The sequence below is a fragment of the Micromys minutus genome (genome assembly GCF_963924665.1).
Source record: "Micromys minutus genome assembly, chromosome: 6".
Lineage (NCBI taxonomy): Eukaryota > Metazoa > Chordata > Mammalia > Rodentia > Muridae > Micromys > Micromys minutus.
In genome coordinates, this window is record NC_137975.1 from 73,599,317 (window position 1) to 73,620,499 (window position 21,183).

Consider the following 21,183-nt stretch of genomic DNA (forward strand, 5'->3'; position numbering starts at 1 on the left):
TCAATAATCCTGGTGACTGAAGACTTGCACTGAGAATAATATTATCAAAATAAATAATGTGCAAAACTTAATTTTCCATTGACCACTCTTTTTTACAGGACTTTGTTTTTGACATTTCTATTTTTGTATTACTTGGCTGTGTACGAATAGTTTGACTGCATTTGTGACTGTGTAGCATGAGCATGCCTGGAGCCTGTCCTACCTGGAAGAGATCATTAAACACGCTGTTGCTAACTGGGGTTCATTAATATGGTTCTGAACTAATGTGCTGTTGCTGTGAATTGAAATTGGGAAGCCCAGCCAGTGCTCTTGGCAGCTTACTCATCTCTTCAGCGCTGAGGAAGTCATTTTATCCAGGCTTTGTAACACTGGTTTTACTCCTACCAAGAGTGGAACCATGTAGGTAAAATTCATCAATATTATCGAATATCATACTGATATAATCATGTCAGTCCTAAATATTCTTTATCTTTTACCTGATGTTGTGAATTCCATACCATTGGGTTATTTTAGGCTGTTTCTAAGTGTATGTGAGTATCCATCTGTAGAAAACACTTGACGGAATTTTGAATGAATGACATACGTTCAGTCAGTAGGAACCCAATGCACTAGTCATAGAACTTAAATGTCCTGAGCCTTTTAATTGGTGTTATATTCATGAAGGTGATCTGCGAGAACGAAGACTAAACATATGGGATAAACTAGATAATCAATGCTGATAATCAATACACAGTAAAGTTTCATTTCATCTCTGTATAGTTTCGATGTTGATTAAAAAGTGTGGAGATATCTTGATGCTTAGGATGAATCAGTTATTGACTGAAGCAGGCCAATTCTCAGCAGCAGCTGCCCCTCATTAATCCCAGGTGCTCTCCACAGCACTATCCAGCTCCTCACCACCAAAGAGCTGCGAAGAGACCTGACTCTACATTCATTCCAATGAGGCTTTCACCACATCATTCCTTAAATTGGATCCATACAATGTTATTTTGTGGTTCTCTCTAAAGAGCACATTTTAAAAATTATTTATTGATATAATCGTTGAACATGATATTTTAATATGTTTAGAAGTAGGTATATGCCTAATTTTCATAAAAATTGTCTGTCGTGTCGTAGATCACTTGTAAACAAGGTGGATTCATCCTGGATCTACTTTAGACTATAAATAGGTGTTAATATTTTGCGTGCTTTAGTAGGACATACAAAACTTTTAAATGGGTGATGTGTATTGTATTGTGCTATAGATTATTAGATAGCTTGATTTTCTAATATGTTTGTTTTTATTTATGTCTATGTTTCTCTGTGAGTATATGCCACATATGTAAAGGTCCCATGCAGACCTGAAGAGGGTATTGGATCCAAGGTAACTAGAGCTAAAGGCAGTCATAAGTCCCATTAAGTGGATGATGAAAACGGATCCAGGGTTCTCTGAAAGAGTAACAAGTTATTTAGCCATCCCTTTACTTCCCTGTCTTTCTTATTAAATGTGATTTGTTTGTAGACAATGTACATTACTAATGTTATTCTTATAGCTCTTATGCTAAAGCTATTTCCTAAGTATCTAACGTTTAAAAAAAAACAGGTAAATCAACCTTCTAAATCATTGTGTGTAGTTTGACTCTAAAGGATGTGACATGGCAACATGGAAAAGGATGAAAGAAAGATGTGTTTAATCTGAGTGATGGAGAGGATTGTCAACAGTAATAATAAACAGGGGGCTGGAGAGATGACTCTGAGTAAAATCACCTGCTGACACCCAGACATCCGATCTGTCTCTGAAGAAGAAAGCAGACTTCAACGTGCTTTGCATACTCACATACTCACACACACACACACACACACACACACACACACACACACACACAAAGTAAACATTAAATTTAATTTAAAAATTTTTAACTTGTAAATAGAACATGTATAACTTTGGAAACAGCATGAAAAAGGATAGTCTAGACTCTGAATGGCACATAGAGTTGCTATTTTACATTTCTCTTGAAAGGTCAGAGAATATTGGATAAAATAAGACAAAGTTTTGATTGGACCATAAATTAAAATTTTTAATACAGGATAGAAACGATCATGTTTAAATACATGAAGGATAGAGGAGGTAACCTGTAAATTAAACTCAATTATCCCCTTCAGGAAACACACAAGAGATTTGGCAATTGGAAAGTATAAACATCGTCTCAAGCCTTATCACTTCTTTATGCTGGACACATTGTATATCACTAGCATAGACCTGTAGGACATTACACTAAATGAAATAACTCAACTACATTTAGACAAATACCACATGATTTTACTAACAGGTGCAATGTAAATACAAAAGAGCCTGGAGCTTTAAATGTGTGGAATGCAGCCTACAGCCCTCAGAAGCCCTCTATTTGCGAATCCTGCTTTTGCCTGGATCCTCATATAGTCAGAAATATAGTTGTCTGGCCATACTGAGCCTGAGAAACTTTACCCTAAAATTTTCCTTGTGATAAGATTTTCCTAGGACAATATTTTAAAACATCTACTCCCCCCAAATAGGGTAAAAAGTGTGCATAATTCTACACATTTGCCTGCAAATTTCACAGTGTTCTTGTATTTAACAGCTGAGTAGTATTCTGTACTGGCTGGTTTTGTGTCAATTTGACACAAACTGGAGTTATCACAGAGAGAAGAGCCTCAGCTAAGGAAATGCCTCCATGAGATCCAGCTGTAAGGCATTTTCTCAACTAGTCATCAATGTGGGAGGGCCCAGCCCGTTGTGGGTAATGCCATCCCTGGGCTGGTACTCTTGGATTCTATAAGAAGGCAAATTGTGCAAGCCAGGAAAAGCAAGATAGTAAGTAACATCTCTTCATGGCCTATGCATCAGATCCTGATTCCTCACCCGCTTAAGTTCCACTCCTCGCTTTCTTTGGTGATAAACAGCAATATGTAAGTATAAGCTGAATAAACCCTTTCTTACCCAACTTGGTTCTTGGTCATGATTTTTTGTGCAGGAATGGAAACCCTGACTAAGACATATTCCATTGTGTAAAACCACATTTTCTTTATTCTTTCTTCAGTTGAAGAGCATCTGGGTTGTTTTCAGTTTCTGGCTACTACAAAGAAGGCTGCTATGAACAAGTTTCCTTGTGGGATATTTGGGGTATATTCCCAGGAGTGGTGTTGCTGGGTCTTGAAGTAGAAGTCTTGCCAACTTTCTGAGAAACCGCCAGACTTCTCCAGATTGCTCCAGAGCTCCTGGACAAGCTTGTACTCCCATCTGCAATGGAAGAATGTTCCCTTTGCTCTACATCCCCACCAGCATTCCTGTCACTTGAGATTTTTATCTTAACCATTCTGATAGGTGTAAGGTAGAATCTCAGAGTCTTTTGTTTCTCATTTCCCTAATAACTAAGGACTTTGAACATTTTTTAAGTGCTTCTTGGCCATTAGAGATTTATCTGTTGAGAATTCTCTCTTCAGCTCTGTACCCCATTTTAAATTGGGTTATTTGGTTTGTTGATGTCTAACTTCTTGAGTTCTTTACATATTTTTAGTATTATTCCCTGTTATCCCCTTCTTAGATATAGGGCTGGTGAAAAATCTGTAGGCTGTTGTGTTGTCCTATTGATGGTGTCCTTACCTTCCAGAAACTTTTCAGTTTCATGCAGTCTCAATTAGAAGGAGAGCTCAAGGGAGGATGCTTGAATCTCACTCAGAGGGAGAAACAAAATTGTCCTTGGAAGTAGAGGGATAGAGGAAACTGGTAAGAGATATGACTAGAAAGCAAATTGGAGGGGGGGCAGGGAAATCAGATGTAGGTGGGGCCAAGAAGGGGCAGGACAGTGAATGGAAATCAGCAATGGGTTGGGGAGAGCATCTCTAGGATGCACTAGAGACAAGGGATTGTGGAGGCTCCAGGGAAGCTAATGGGGTGACTCTAGCTGAGACTCCTAGCATTGGGCATAAGGAGCCTGAAGTGACCATCTCCTGTAGTCAGGCAAGACTTGCAGTGTAGGGATAAGGACACCAATCCACCTACACATATCTATATCCAATATTTGCCCTACTTACAAGAAGTGCAGGGACAAAGATGTCACAGAAACTGAGAGAATGTCCAACCAATGACTGGCTTGACCTGAGATTTATCCTATGGTCAAGAATTAATCCCTGACACTATTAATGATACTCTGTTATACTTGCAAACACAAGCCTAACACAACTGTCCTCTGAGAAACTCCACCCAGCAGCTGACAGAAGCACTCGGAGTGATGTGAAGCCAAACATTAGACCAAGCTCAGGAAATCTTGTGAAAAAGTTAAGGGAAGCAGTGACCAACCCGGTGTGGATAGGGATTCTAAAACAAGACCAACAGAGTCAACAAATCTGTATGTACCCTCAGGGGCCTCCAGAAACTGAACCACCAACCAAAGAGCATACGAAGGCTAGACCTCGCCCCATCACACACATACACACAATATGTATCAGATCTGCAGCATGGTCTTTATGTGGGTCTCCCAACAACTCACTCCTGGAGCAAGGGCTCACCCTGATTCTGTTGCCTGCCAATGAATCCTATACTCCCTTAACTAGGCTGTCTTCTCTTGCCTCAGGTGGAGAGAATTGTAATTAGTCTCTCTGTGACTTGAGGTGCCAAGATTCATTTTGCAATACAAACAATACCAGGTGTTTCTTAAATTCTTGCCAAAACAATTCTATGTGTAGGGGTTTTCCACGAGTCAACAATTGTTTTTTATACAGAGTCAATAATTTGGATTAAGACTGTGATGATCTAAAAGACCCTTGCTTCTCTAGTTTCTGCCAAGGAATTGCCACTTGTGTGACTATACCAGAAGAAAGGGACCTTCCTGTGTCACATGTCCTCTTAGGTACAGAGGTCTGACCTGTGAAACTGCCACTAATGCCTGTGGAGGGAATGCCTGCCAACATGGAATCACCTGCCATAATGACTCTGAACATCCTGTCTGTATTTGTTCTGCTGTTAATGCTGGAAGGTTCTGTGAGGCAGACCACAGTGAGTGTGCTTTCAGCCCTTACAATGGGGCTGTGTGCCAGGAGAGAAGTAATGGCTCCTGTTGTCATTAATAGCCAGTCTTGCCAGGGCCATGTGCCTGGACACCAAGGCAGGCGTTATGATGTAGAAATGGATGAATGTGCTTCTGATCCCTGAATGAATGAGGCCGTATGAATGAAATAGAAAGATACATGAATCTGTGTTCAAGAGTGTTCTTGTGTGAACTGTGAGTTGGAATTGAGGAATGTGGATCACAGCCATGTATACATGGCACCATTTGTCAGGATGCTCTTGGGGCTTTTGTAACTATGCACCTAGATTCCGTGGAGGCCACTGTGAAATTAATGAGTGTGCCAGTCAGCCACACTTCCATGGAGGTAGATGGTACCTGGAGGAAACAGCTGCTATGATGACTGCACAGTTACTGGATTCACCTGCACTTTGCTGCCTCATTGTTAGTCAAAGCCTTACTGCAATGATACACTATATGAAGTCAATGCTGGCATCTATATTTATCCCTGCTGGCCTGGATACACAAGTGCTCTGTGGGAGATGGACATAAATGAATGCGGTGGCAAGCCCTTCCAATTTGTGGGGGGACATGCTGAGCTGTCCTCAGAGGATCAATAGGGACACACTGAAGACCTGACTTCCCCCTTCAACTGCCTTGGATCCTCAGGCTGTTTGTACCTGTCAGCCTGGATTCAGACAGGAGCCTAGCATAATTATCCTCTGAGAAACTTCCCCCAACAGATACAGATGTAGAGACTCACAGCAAAATATTAGACCAAACTCGGCAAGTCTTGTGTCACAGATGGGGGAAGGACTGAGGAACCCAGAAGGTATAGGGAATCCTCAAGAAGGCCATCAGTCAACTAGCCTGTATTCTTGAGGGTTCCCAATGACTGAACTACCAACCAAATAGTGTACATGGGCTAGACCTAGTGCCCACCCACCCACTCATCCTCCAACACAAGCAGATGTCCAGCTTGACTTCTATTTGAGTTCCCAGTGAGGGGCTGTAAGCCCCCTTAGAGTTTTCATACAATTCTAAGATTAAAAGAGATGTGACGGGAAGCAGAACAGAATTCCACAAAAGCATGAAATCCTCCAAACACATACTTTACAGGTCCATGCCTCTCCAAGGCAAACCCACCCTGGCTGTGCCAACTAATGGGCTGCATTCCATGAGTTCTAAAGCCATTTGTCATTCTAAAGCTTGGCTCTTGGTAGATACAAGAGATTAAATTCATAGTTGAATACCTAAAACATAATAAAGTACAGTAACACAGAGAATTTAATGAAAAGCAGACACAAAGATACACACTAATAATGATTACTTTTAAAGAATGGTTCTTACAGACATGCTGCTGGTTTATATTAAGAATACATTCCTCAGTTCACTGAATCTGCAAAGAAGCCTATATAGTATATGTTGAGGGCTCTCCATAAATAATGTGCATAGAGGAAAAATGAGGAAAGAGGGTGTCAGGAAACCTAGTTCATCTGGGTTCAGCTTTCAAGGCAGAGCAGAGTTGATCAGTGACAGTAGCTTACTCCCAGCTGCAGAGGGGTCTCCTCTGGTCGTTACATGGTGATGTTTCCAAGGGATAATGAAACTTGTAAGGATAAATATATTATTAATACAATCCAAGTGCCTGAAAGATCATGAATAATGATCAAAATACACAAGAAAGCACATAGATGTGGATTCTTCTTCAAAGAGTGCTATGTGAGCTTAATACTCCAGGTAAGGCTCCAATGCACCATCTAGCCCGCACTCCTGCATATAGTGTAGTCAGACTGGGCTGCATTCAGGTGAATTGTTTGCCAAAGGTATTCCACAAAAGTCCCCAAAGAACCCAGCATTTGGTAAGAAAAAAGGGTAACCCTCTTAAAACTAATTTCAGGGCTTCATTAGCAATCCCACAGAATTCATTGGACATGGAGACACTTGGCTGGTGCCTACATAAGTCTTCACTGTACTTCTAAACTATTTGATGAGGGAAGGTACTTTTTCAGCCCTCAAACAAGAGAAACATGGATACCAGCTCAACCATAAAACCTTTGAGTTACGATTTGTCCTGCCAGAAAATATCCCAGGACAGTGGTAACACAGAACTTACGGGACTAGCCAGTCAATGTGAGATGTTACTTAAGGCCCCACTCCAACAGAAGGAACCCATACCCAACACTGCTTGTGTGAGTAAGAACCAGAGACTAGATAGCTCACAGACTCACAGTAAAACCAAATATTCCTAGTGTTCAAAATATATAGTTCAGTAAAATGACTCCCAATGATATTCTTCTATGATCATAGACTAGTGTGTTATCCAGGCTTCATTAACGAGGCTTCCTTTGGCAGCAGATAGAACAAATACAGAGATCCACAGGCCAAAAAAAAAAAAAAAAAATAGACAGAGAATCTATCTGGGAGGCCTTGAAAGTATCCCTCCCCTCAGCATACAGGGGATCTTTTGGAAGAGGAGGCAAAAAGATTGTAAGAGCCAAAGAGGATGGAGAAAATCTGGAGAACAAGGAGCCCTGAATCAACTAAACAGGGTACATATGAGCCCAAAGAGACTGTAGCAGGAAGCGCGGGGCCTGACTGAGCATACGGGAGGTCCTCTGGGGATGCAGGAAGCTCAGTACACAGAGCTTGGTTAGCTGTTCATTTTCTCACCCCACATCCTTCCTCTCAAAATAATTAAACACTAATTAAGCTGGAAATAACTTCTGAGCAAAACAGATGCAGTAACTATGGGAGGGAGGGAAGCTGTACTTCAGGGACCGAGGCCCTGCAGTGACCTTCCTGACACTGTGACAACATGAAACCTGAAGTCTGCAGCACCTGATGGCAGCCAAGAGCCCCACAGATGCAGACAGTACAAATATGACCTGGCAAGTGTCACCTTCCCAGAGCTGCCCCAGAGCCTGACTGCACCACAGAGGTCCAGGTGAGAACACACAGGTAAGATCTTCATCCCCTCAGCTGTGCATTGAGAGAGGCATTACAGCTGAAGTCTCTCTCTGACTAAGACAGGGAGGAGTTGAGAGACTGTGTGAGCCTCGGGTTCTCCACTTTCCTTCTGACCCTGATAAGGCTGGTCTCTGGGACCAGAAAGATCAAAGAAGACAAGTGGCAGGAGATATGGAAATGAGACAGAAATGCTGAGGCATCACTATTCATCCTCAGGCTCAGGTGAGGACCGAGCTCTGGGTGGGTCTTTGCCTAAGGTTTTGTCCTTACCATTTTTGAAGGAATCAGTAAGATATAGAAGATTTTTTTGGTAACTATCAAACATTTGAGACAAGCATAATGATATACTCCTGTAAGGTAAACACAAGAGAAACTGAGGCAAAATAATTGTTGAATACTAGCCTGGTTTACACAGGGAGAAAGGAAAAGAATAACAAACCAAAATTCCTATATTTTAACCTTCACGTTTGCTGGTATTGGGACTCCAACAGCGTCACTAGTTTTGTAAAACTTGTGGGTTTCTGCTTTTCATGTATCTATACATGTATCATGTATCTAAGCTTTTCATGTATCTATACATGTATCATGTATCTAAGCTTTATTTACCAACACGTGTTTTCTTTACAGCAACATTGAATTCCTAATTGAAAATCTTTCCTTCTGTATTCATCCTAACCTTCTTTGGATCTTATCTCAAACATCTATGCGTACTTGTCACCGAGTCACTGCATACCTGCTGGGTAAGTAGACAGATTGATCACAGGACTAACAGTTACCATCACCATATAACCAAGTCGGGCTGTGAACTAACTACATCCTGAAACAGCTCATCCCACTGCTAAGCAGCAAAGAGCAATAAACTGCTTCTGCTTTTGTCTGTTCTTCTTAGAAAACTAGAGTGGATGCTGCAACCCTCCCAAGGCTCGGGGATTAGACCCAGGCAGCTTATCACCATCTATGTAGACATAAGTCCAACCCATCTTTCTATATTTCCTATTATGAGTTGATAGCAAGGTTTTTACAGGTTCCAATCACTAGCTAAACACTTAATTTTTATGTTAAATCTGCTAATGATGCTGATATCCTTGGTATTCATATCCAGAGCATTATTCAGTGTGTTCAGATATTTAGGATGATGTTGTAATTTCCAAGATGCCGTAGAGGAGCAGATGAAAAGCAATGACTGACTTTTACAGTCATGAAGCCAGCTGGACACAAACCTAGAGAAAAAACCAGGTTCACATATACCAAGTGTGTGATCAGCAGGTTATACACATTTAAATAATCTTATGAGTTTGACAGGATGGAGAGCAGGGGACAGAGACATTCCAAGAATTCAGAACATACAAACCTATGGAGATACTGAAGGAATCCAGATTGCTCTTTTTGTAGGAAAGGTGTACAAGGTTTACCAAAAATATCCAAGATATGAGAATGGAACTCCACAACATGAACGATAACATCAGAGTTCTAAGTTCTGAAATCGGCTTGTGCCGATATAGGACAAAGCAGTCTGCCTGACAAAGGAACAGGAGGAGAAGCAGGTTGTAAAGGAAACAACATAACTGCTGCTTACAAGGTCCCCAGAGGCAAATGCCACCATGTCCTCTTAGATGGGAGGGTCCCTGCTCACAACTGTGAACTCCAACCTACTGTGCTGCATACAGTCATATTGAGAGCTCATTCACTCTTCTCATGGCAGCACCTCACACCTCTTCAATCCCCTTCTTTTCTCTACATCATCATCCCCTGGTACAGAGCTGCTCCGTGACCCTTAGATGCCCTGAGGCCACTCACTCATGTGGGTCACACATGCACTAAAGGCATCCACTGGAATCACGGCTCTCTGCTACCTCCTATCCCAGGAAGCCCTCCAGAGCTCAGCTAGATAGCCTTCATAGCGGCAAACCACAGTTCCATGAATTTTTCAGGTTATCTTTGGTGATTCAGGTTTAACCTAAAGGATTATTCATATTGACACAGAGAACTGCCTTAAAAAGATAACCCACTGACTATTTTTCTAAAATGAAATCACAAAAATAGTCAATATAAACATTTTTAAATATTAAAATATAGAAATACAAGATACAAACATAGTGGCCAAACACAAATCTAGATATTGTTGTACTAATGAAGATGCAGATAAGAAGGGAATATAGAGCAATGGAGGAGAGATGTGAAGGGTAAAGCAACTGTAAGATTCTGCAGGTGCTGAGCAGGGTCTCCCAGTGTCTGTGTGTGATGTGGGGAAGGCAGACAGGTCAGCATGAGCCTCTGGCTTTGCGAATTGGGTGGAGAAGTATGAAGACATACAGTGAGAAAGAGGAAGAAATTTTGTTTAGAAAGACTTCAAGTTCGACTCAACTATGCTGGGAGTTAACAAGGATAATGCATAAATGCAAACACACACACACACACACACACACACACACACATACACACACACACACACACACACACACACAAGCTTGAACATGTCGGTTTTATTAGTGTAGAGCTATCAAATTAAAATCTCTATTAAAAGTCTATATTTCAACCAGTTACCAAACACATGTCAGCACACGTGAAATCAGAGTCCACAGGAAGAGGGGTGGGACTTTCTGAGACCTCACCTGCCACCTTCATCCACCACTGCCTCTTGAACACTTAAAATGCTATTATGCAAAATATGCTGTTCAGATCCACATTTGTCATTACTGATGCTTTATTTAAAATGTATTTGCATCCTGCATACAAGGAAGAAAGAAATGATCTTGAAGTTAATTAAGAAAATACTTTTTCTCTTCCTGACCATGCTTGGCATTCTGGGGAACATGTGTGTTTCTGTGAATTATACGGTCCGTTGGTGGGGAGGCTCTGAGAAGAAACCCATACACCTGATTCTTATTCACTTGGCTTCTACAAACATTGTAATCCTTCTTGCAAAAGGATTGCCAAAGACTATTGTAGCTTTTGGTTTGAGAAACTTCTTAGATAACTTAGGCTGTAAGATCATTGTTTTCCTGGAGAGGGTGGCTCATGGCCTCTCCCTCTGCACCAGCAGTCTCCTCACTGTGGTCCAGGCCATCATCATCAGTCCCAGAGCATCTGGGTTGAAGAGGCTCAGGATAAAGTCTGCATGGCACATCCTTCCATTCTTCTCATTCTTTTGGATATTCAATGCATTAATAAATATGAATCTAATCAATTCCATCGGAAATACAAGTCTGAATATATCACAGCTTAAGAGTGATGACAACTATTGTTATTTCATGTTACCAAGTAAGAACATAAAATGGATTTTTCTCACCCTCATGGTCCTGAGAGATTCAGTGTTCCAGGGTGCCATGGGAGGGGCCAGTGGCTACATGGTGTTTCTTCTCCACAAGCACCACCAGCAGGTCCTCTACCTTCAGAACTCCAAGCTTCTCTACAGAACTCCCCCTGAGCTGAGAGCTGCTCAAAGCGTCCTCCTTCTGATGCTCTGTTTTGTTTTCTTCTACTGGACAGATTGTGCCTTTTCTCTAATTTTAAGTCTCTCTTCCAGGGACAGTGCATTAATGGTAAATCCTCGAGAACTTTTGACCCTTGGTTATGCAACATTTAGCCCCCTGGTGCTGATTCACAGGGATGGGCTTCTGGTTGAATGTTGGCATTCTCAATTAAAGAAACTGAGACAATGTCTCTCACTTATATGTTCAACAAGGAAGAAACACCTCTCAGTTCTGCAATATTGTGGATAAGACAGAATCCCACAAAGCAGTTTAGGCATGTGTTTTTCTCAAACAATAATCTTGGTTACTCAAGTCTTGCACTGAGGTTAATCTTAGCAAATTACAATAATATACAAATCTCTTTCTTCATTGGCTATTTTTACGGAATTTTATGTTTTAGCTTTTTTATTAATTTATTATATGAATAGTTTGTCTACATTTATGACTATGTAGCATGTGAATTCCTGAAGCCTGTACAGGATAGAAGAGATCACCAAATATCCCGTGTCTGACTGGATTTGACAGATGGTTCTGAAGTAATAAGTAGTTTCTGTGAACTAAACCTGGGTTGCATGAAATCAGGCCAGTCCTCTTAGCAGCTGAGACATGTCTCCAGCACTGAATAAAATAATATAACTAGGATTTATAAAACTGGTAGTGCTATTAACACGACTTGAAACATGCAGATAAAGGTTATAAATTTTATCAGAATTCATAGTAAGCTAATCACACTCAAAATTTTCTTACCATTTTACCTTGCTTTGTACTTGCTAAATATTAGCACCATGTGGTTATTTTAGGCTATGTCAAGGTATTTGTAATTATCCATCCATAGAAAAGATCTTACAGAACTGTGGAAAAATGATATGTCCTGTACAGTTAATGAAGAGGGGCCCAGTGCACCAGCCGCAGAGCTTGAATGCCCTGAAACATTTCTTTCCTAAAGGTTCTCTACAGGAAAAAGCCTATAGGTAGGGGATAAACTAGTTAAACAGAGAACTTTTATTTTACATTTGTCTATAGTTCTTATGTTAAATGTGGAACTGCATTTTTCCAAGATGAATTAGAAAACAACTAAAGCAGACCAACACTCATTAGCCACTGCCCTTTGTTAATGCCCAGGTGCTCTCCACAGCACTATCCTGGTCCTTGTCATCAAAGAGTTGAATCAGACTTTACATTCATTTCAATGAGGGATTCCTTGCTTAATTTCTTGAGTAGAATCAATACAATGTTATTGAAATGGTTCTAATAATCTGATGAACAGATTATTTTAAAAATTTATTGGCATAATTATTGAATGTGGTGTCATAGGGCAGTTAATAGCAAGATATGCCTTACTTTGAAAAATTATGTCATATCTGATAATTTTTTATAAACATTGTGGGTTCATCATAGATGTACTTTACAATATGAATAGGTATTTTCTTTCATGCCTGTACAGTATGTACAAGACTCTTAAGTAAAAGGATGTGCATGGTGATGTGCTATAGATGATTAAATATCTTGTCTGTGTGAATGTGCACTGCATTTGAACAGATGCCTATATGGGACTAAAGGGAGTTTTAGGTCCCAAGGAGATAGTGCTACAAGTTGCATAAATCCTATGGTGTGTTGTTTGGGAAGGAAGGAGAGTTCTCCACAAGAGAAGCAAGAATCTTAACCATCCCTCCACCTCCTAGTCTTTCTGATGGAAATGTGACTTGTCTGTAGTTAACATCCATTGTTTATGTGTTTCTTGTAGCTTTTATGTTAAAGCCCTTTTTTAAGTGTCTGACATAAAGACAAACCAACACCTTCTAAATCAGTCTGTGTAGTTTGACTCAAAAGAAATTGGAAGAAGAAAATACTTGGAAGAAGAAAAATGTGTTTAATCTGAGTGATGGAGAGGGTTGATTAACACTAGGAATAATCGAGGGGAGGCAAGATGGAAGCCAACATATATGTTTTTCTAGGCACATCTCTAGCTTAATGAGGTTGTTATGATTATTTCTAAGAATTTCTATGAGTCTAATTTATCTTTTCTAAGTGGGCAGTTTATATCTTTGTCCGTTGATAGTAAGCTTATTAGTTAGAGGGTTTGTGGATTGAGAATTTAACACATAAACCTGTTTGATAAGTTAAAAAAAAAAAGAAAAGAAAAATCAGGGGACTGTAGACATGAGTCAGAGAATAAAATCACCTGCTGATACCCAAACAGTCTGATCTATCTCTGGAAAAGAAAACTGACTCTTTCATACATGCTGATATGCACATATGGGCACATGGAAACAAACAAAATAATCTTTAAATTTAATTTTAAAAATTAAAAAATAAAACATAAATGTATACTTCTGATAAACCTAAAAGGCAGATGGTCTAGACTCAGGAGGGGGGTGCATAGAGTTGCTATTTTATACTTCTCATTGAACAAAAAAAGAGAAGATTGGATAAAGTAAGACAAATCTTGATTAGTACATAGTTTTTAATACATGACTGAAATAGTCATGAGTAAGTACAGAAGGGATAATGAAGGCAGCCTGTAAGTGAGTTTCAGCTATGCTTTTCAGGGGGCAGGAAAGAGATTTAACAATTGGATTAGTATAAACATGACCTCAAACCAAACTTCATCATTTTTTATGCTGGACACATTACATGTCACTGGTATGCTCCCATAAAACATTAGGCTAAATGAAATAAATTAGCTCTTTGTAGACAAATACCACAAGATTTTATTAATAGGTGGGATGTAAATACAAAAGAGGATGGGGCCTTTAATGTGAGGTGTGCAGCATACATCCCTCAAAAACAACCTCAATTTCTCAACCCTGCTTTTGGCTGATTCCTCCATAAAATTAAAAATATCAATCTGTGGCCACTTAGAATTTCCCTGCATTCTCCCTGATGTTCCAGGTCATAAGACTTCTCCTAAGAAAACATCAAAAAATATCTGCTGACCCCATATAGAGTAGAAAGTATGCATAGAATTGGTCCCATCCAATTTGAGTTGAGTGGATCCACATACTTGGATCACGTGAGCACATCATTAGTCATAGAAGCATAGAAAACAAATGCACAGCTGCATATAGAAACTCTAGCTCCAGCATGGGAGAAACCCCAAAAAGCTATACAAAACAAGATCCCAACCCTCAATCAAGCTTCCACCTCCTGTATACTTCCCAACAATACATGCAGCTATTGCAGGAGGATCTGGGGCCTAGAATCTTGATAGCATCACATGATGAAACCTTGCCAGACTCATCTCCTGTCCTAGAAGGCAAGCTGCTACTCTACTCTTCAGTTTAGTTCATTGCTGTGACTATGAGCAAATGCATTCTGTAGGGCATACAGTCACTCTGCTTCAAGGTAGCCAATGGACACACCACTCTTAAAGGAAATAGGTGGACCAGAAAAATCCAATAGTTATCTGGTTCATCAATTCTCTTAACTAATTCCTAGATGCTCTCTTGGAGGACAAGTAGGTTCCTGAGGAGGTTCATTCCATAAAAATGTAGGTAGAGAAGGATGGCTCTAAAGAAACTAGAAATTATGTGCAGAAATTTGGTGGCATTTAGGGTATTGTTGTTGCTGCTACTGCACAGTCCTAAGGGTTCAAAAAATGTAGGGAACACATGTGTGACACATGGGCATTGGTGAACTATGAAGGACCATGTCTGGTTTCAGATCAGGAAGAGAATATCACATGTACCCTTGTGGCAGGGTGAGTGTCAGTGTTACACTTGCTCAGGAGAAGCTGAAAGTGATTCACAGATGAACTTAGTGAGCAGCAGGGAATGCTAAAATGCAGAGGAAATTAGATACAAGCTCCCCATGTAAAATTATGTATAATTTATAAAAAGGGAAGCAAGACAAATAATGCATGTCTTAATCCTCTTTTTAACTCTAAACAGAATGAGAAGTCAAACTACTGGATGCCACATGTAAACTTACACAAATCAATGTGATAGCTTTTGATTTCTTGTTGTTTATATTGTGAAACATTACTGACTGATAAAATAACTGTTTTAAGTAACTTAAGAAATGGTAGGTTACCTTATTGGGAGTGCAAAGACGCAATGCCTAAGTTGAGAGTTAAGTGTCCTTGGGACAATCTCCTTGGTGAAAAGTCAACAGAAGCACTTAGGTTTGTGTGTGAGTGCATGTGAATGGAAAGATCATTAATATGATCCCATGTATGAGAATATAGGGAAAAATTAATCAGTCAGTGCAAGGAGAAATGTTATGCACTACATTACCTAAGTAAATTATGTATTACTTACTGCCAAGGTTAATTCAGAATTAGAGCGAATAAGAAAAGCCACATGAATTTTCTGGGGAAGAAAGCCCATTTGTCAAGTATTATACTTCTTTGAGGAGCTACAGTTTTTGCTAGGACAATACTTCTTGAATGATGACTGTGTACAGGATGGCAATCTGAGAAGGGTGGCACCTAAGGTGGTGTTCAATATCATGGCTTGGCTATTGATTGATGCTGGCTTTGATTTCGATCGTCTCAGAAAAGGAAACTTAGTGATGGACTATATAAAGAACTATATTCTATGAAGGCATCAATATGGTGTTCATGAGGGAGGTGGGGACTGTATATTGAGGGTGAGTCTGAGACTGGACTGCACCCAAAATCATCCTCTTCAGAACAAAGCAGCTGAAAGGTCGAAATGGTGCTGTGCCAAGGGGTAGAGGTTTTGGTCCAAATGCCTGATTCTAGAGCATGACTGACTGACTGTCTTGTCCCTGCTTTGCCTTCTGGAGTTCTGGGGTTAGAGTTGTGCACTACTACAGATACCAGATGTAGGATGGGAAAAGAAGGTTCATCCCTGCTCCTGGTCTGGAGAAGTGTACAATTACAACCCATAAGAAAGAAAAGAGAGCATCAGCGGCTGGGATTATTTATGAAATACTCATGAAATGAGTTTTTCAGGGAAGGTATCTGTGGGCAGCATCAGTTCCAAAATAGGCCAGGATGGGACAAGAGTAAGTTTCTGCACTTCTAAACACAGTCTCCAGCAGCCCAGTCTGGGATATGCTTCTTTTTCCTTTTTCTTTTTCTTTTAATCTCTCTTTAAAAAGTTCATATATGTTTTCATTGGTTATTTTATTTATTTACAACTTTTTTCTTTTTTTCTTTTATTGGGTATTTTTATTTACTTTTTTCTAGGTTTTTTTCTTACAACTTTATTTTTTAAAAAACAAAAATACATGTACAGATTATTAAAAGCATTTTAGAATAAAACTATATGAATATATTCTTGTCAGTACTTGATTTTTTAAAGGTTTGATAGTATGAACTGAAATCTTACTATTTTTATAGATCATAAAGTATATGTAAAACAAAACATAACATGAAAATACTCAAAGTTTTCTTGGTGTGTAAAGAGCAAAAATAATGATATTTAAATAACAAAAATTGCCAAGGGTATCTTCTGAGCTCTTGAGTTATTAATGATTTAAGGTCTAAGTGTCCCCCACTCTGAGAAGGTGCTATACACTTACTGTTTTTCATTTTTGTGAGAAGGACGGGGACTTCCACTAATTTTTGCTTTTTTTATTTTCTTTGATATTCCTCAATTGAGAATTCTTTGTTTAGCTCTGTAACCCATTTTTAATAGGATTCTTTGATTCCCTAGAGTTTAACTTCTTAAGTTCTTTGTATATATTGAATCTTAGACCTCTATCAGGTATGGAATTGGTAAAGATCTTTTCCCAATCTGTTGGCTTCGATTTTGTTTCCTTGACAGTGTACTTAGCCTTACAGAAACTTTGCAATCTCATTAAGTCATTTATCGATTCTTGATCTTCGAGCACAAGTCATTGATGTTCTGTTCAGGAAATTTTCTCCTATGCCTATGTATTCTAAGGTTTTCCCCACTTTCTCTTCTAATAGTTTCAGTGTAGCTGGTTTTATGTGGAGATCTTTGATGCACTTGCACTTGAGCTTTATACGAGGAGATAAGAAAGGATCTATTTTCATTCTTCCACATGCTGAGTGCCAGTTGAGCCAGCACACTTTGTTGAAGAGGCTGTCCTTTTTCTATTTAATATTTTCAGCTCCTTTGTCAAAAATCAAGTGACCATATTGTGAGAGTTCATTTCTGGATCTTCTATTCTGTACCAGTACCATGTGATTTTTAACACAATCACTTTGTAATATAGCTTGAGGTCAGGGATGGTGATTCCAGCAGAAGTTTTCTTGTTGTTGATGATAGATTTTGCTATTCTTGTGTTTTGTTATTCCAGATGAATTTGCAAATTTTGCTATTCTTGTGTTTTGTTATTCCAGATGAATTTGCAAATTTCTCTTTCCAACTCTATGAAGAATTGAGTTGGAATTTTGATAGATTGCATTGAATCTGCAGATTACTTTTGGTAAGATGGTCATTTTTACAATGTTGATCCTTCCAATTCATGTGCATGGGAGATCTTTCCTGTTCTTTCCAAGACTCTTAACATGAAGGAGTGTTGAACTACATCAAATGCTTTCTCAGCATCTAGTGAGATGACCATGTGGGTTTTTTTTCTTTGAGTTTGTTTATGTGGTGGATTATGTTGATGGATTTCCGTATATTAAACCATCTCTGCATCCCAGGGATGAAGCCTACTTGATCATGGTAAATGATAGTTTTGATGTGTTCTTGGATTCAGTTTGCAAAAATTTTGTTGGGTATTTTTGCATCAATATTCATAAGGGATATTGGTCTGAAATTCTCTTTCTTTGTATGGTCTTAGTGTGGTTTAGGAATGAGAGTTACTGTAGTTTCAAATAATGAGTTGGGTAGTGTTCCATCTGACTATTTTTTTAATAGTTTGGAGAGTATTGGTAGTATGTTGTCAATAAATGTCTGATAGGATTCTGCACTGAACCCATCTAGTCATGGACTTTTTTGGTTGGGAGGCCATTGATGACTGCTTCTATTTCTTTAGGTGCTATGGTATTGTTTTGATGCCTTATCTCATCCTTATTTAACTTTAGTATCTGGTATCTGTCTAGAAATTTATCTATTAACTCCAGATTTTCTAGTTTTGTTGAGTATAGCCGTTTGTAATAGGATCTAGTGATATTTTTTAATTTCCTCAGTTTCAGTTGTTATGTCTCTCCTTTTATTTCTGATTTTGTTAATTTGGATACATTCTCTGTGCCCTCTAGTTAGTCTGGTTAAGGGTTTATCAATCTTGTTAATTTTCTGAAAAAAACAGCTCCAGGTTTTGTTGATTCTTTAAATGGTTCTTTTTGTTTCTATTTGCTTGATTTCTGCTCTGAGTTAGATTATTTCCTGCCATCTACTCCTCTTGAGTGTATCTGCTTTTTTTTGTTGTTGTTGTTGTTCCAGTGATTTCAGCTGTGCTGTCAAGTTGCTAGTGTATGCTCTCTCCAATTTCTTTTTGGAGGCACTCAGAACTATGAGTTTTCCTCTCAGTACTACTTTCATTGCATCTCGTAGGTTTGCATATGTTGTGCTTTCATTTTTATGAAATTCTAGAAAATCCTTAATTTCTTTCTTTATTTCTTCTTTGACCATGCTCTTGTTGAGTAGAGCATTGTTCATCTTCTATGTGTATGTGAGATTTTTGTTGTCTTTGTTGTTATTGAAGACCAGCCTTAGTCCATGGTGATCTGATAGGATGCATGGGAATATTTCAATTTTCTTATATCTATTGAGGCTGGTTTTGCGACCAATTATGTGGTCAATTTTGAAAAAGGTGCCATAAGGTACTGAGAAGGTGTATTCTTTTGTTTTAGGATGAAATGTTCTGTAGATGTCTGTTAATTTCAATTGGTTCATAACTTCTGCTAGTTTCACTGTGTCTCAGTTCAGTTTATGCTTCCATGATCTGTCCATTGATAAGAGTGGGGTGTTGAAGTCTCCCACTATTATTGTGTGTGGTACAATGTATATTTTGAGCTTTAGTAGGATTTGTTTTATGAATGTGGGTGCTCTTGTATTTGAAGTATATATGTTTAGGATTGAAAATTCATCCTGATAAATGTTCCCTGTAATGAGTAAAACATGTCCTTCCTTATCTTTTTTGATAACTTTTGGTTGAAAATCTACTTTATTCGATATTAGAATAGCTACTCCAGCTGGTTTCTTGGGGCCAATTGCTTGGAGGGTTTTTTTCTCAGCCTTTTACTCTGAGATAGTGTCTGTCTTTGTCTCTGAGATGAGTTTCCTGCATACAGCAAAATGCTGGATTCTGTTTATGTATCCAGTCTGATAGTCTCTGATTCTTTATTGGGGAATTGATTTCACTTATGTTAACAAATATTAAGGAATAGTGATTGTTGTTTCCTGCTATTTTTGCTGTTAGAGGTAGAATTATGTCTGTGTGTCTTTCTTCTTTTGGTTTTCTTGCTTGGTAATTTTCTTGCATTTTTTGGGGTGTAGTTTCCCTCCTTGTGTTGGGTTTTCCATCTATTTTTCTTTGTAGGGCTGGATTTGGATTTGTGTTCAGATATTGTGAAAATTTAGTTTTGTCCTGGAATATTTTGAACTCTTCATCTATGATAATTGAAAGTTTTGCTGGATATAGTAACCTGGGCTGGCATTCGTGTTCTCTTAGAGTCTGTATGATGTCTGTCCAGGATCTTCTAGCTTTCATAGTCTCTGATGAGAAGTCTAGTGTAATTCTGATTGGTCTGCCTTTATATGTTACATGTCCTTAATCCCTTACTGCTTTTAGTATTCTTTCTTCATTTTGAACCCTTGGTATTTTGACTATTATGTGTCATGAAGAATTTCTTTTCTGGTCCAATCTATTTGGGGTTCTGTAGGCTTCTTTTATGCTCATGGTCATCTTATTCTTAAGGATAAGGAAGTTTTCTTCTATGATTTTGTTGAAGATATTTACTGTGACTTTCAGTTGATATTCTTCCCACTCTTCTATTCCTATTATCTTTAGGTATGGTCTTCTTATTGTGTCCTGGATCCCCTAGACATTTTGGGTTAAGAGCTTTTTGATTTTTGCATCTTCTTTGACTGTTTTGTCTATGTTTTCTATGTTTTCTTCAGCCCCTGAGGGTCTCTCTTCCATTTCTTGTAGTCTGTTGGTGATGCTTGCATCTCTGACTCCTGATTTCTTTTTTTGGTTTTCTATCTCCAGGGTTGTCTCTTGTTGTGTTTTCTTTATTGTTTCTATTTTCATTTTCAATTCTTTCACCTGTTTGGTTGTGTTCCTGTAGTTCTTTGAGTGATTTTTGTGTTTCCTCTTTAAGAACTTCTATTTTCTTATGTGTGTCCTCCTGTGACTATTTAAGTGAGTTATTGACGCACTTCTCCAAGATCTCCATCATCATCGTGAAGTATGATTTCCAATCTGAGTCTTCTTTTTCTGGAGTGTTTGGCAGTCCACTACTTTCTGTGGTAGGAGAGCTGGGTTCTGATGTTGCCAGGATGTCTTGGTTTCCATTGCTTCAGTTCTTTTGTTTTCCTCTTGCCATCTTATTATCTGTGATTATAGGTGATCTTGTTGTCAGTGACTGGTGCCTGTCTCTCCTGTGGATCTGAGGGCCAGTATGCTCAGGAAGAAAATTGCTTCTGAGTGTTTGGCTTTTTGTGGGTAAGCTTTTTGTGGGTAAGTGAGTTCTGGTGGCAGTGACTCAGCTCTGTCTTTGTGGGCTCCAGGGTGGGAAATCTTGTGAGACTGTTCTGGGTGCTCAGCCCTCTGCCCACAGGTCCTGAGTACTACTGGTGGGTACCTGGCCCTTTCTCTAGGCCAAAATAGAC

General features: G+C 39.0%; 1 protein-coding gene across 1 annotated transcript; it reads left to right on the forward strand.

Moving 5' to 3' along the window:
* Positions 1-10,619: 10,619 nt before the first annotated feature.
* On the forward strand, positions 10,620-11,713 carry LOC308421880 (vomeronasal type-1 receptor 4-like; the record flags this gene model as incomplete). The annotated part of the gene is made up of 1 exon (XM_080918351.1): positions 10,620-11,713. The coding sequence occupies exon 1, from the start codon at positions 10,643-10,645 to the stop codon at positions 11,711-11,713; it is 1,071 nt and encodes a 356-aa protein (XP_080774477.1). The 5' UTR covers positions 10,620-10,642.
* Positions 11,714-21,183: the final 9,470 nt, after the last annotated feature.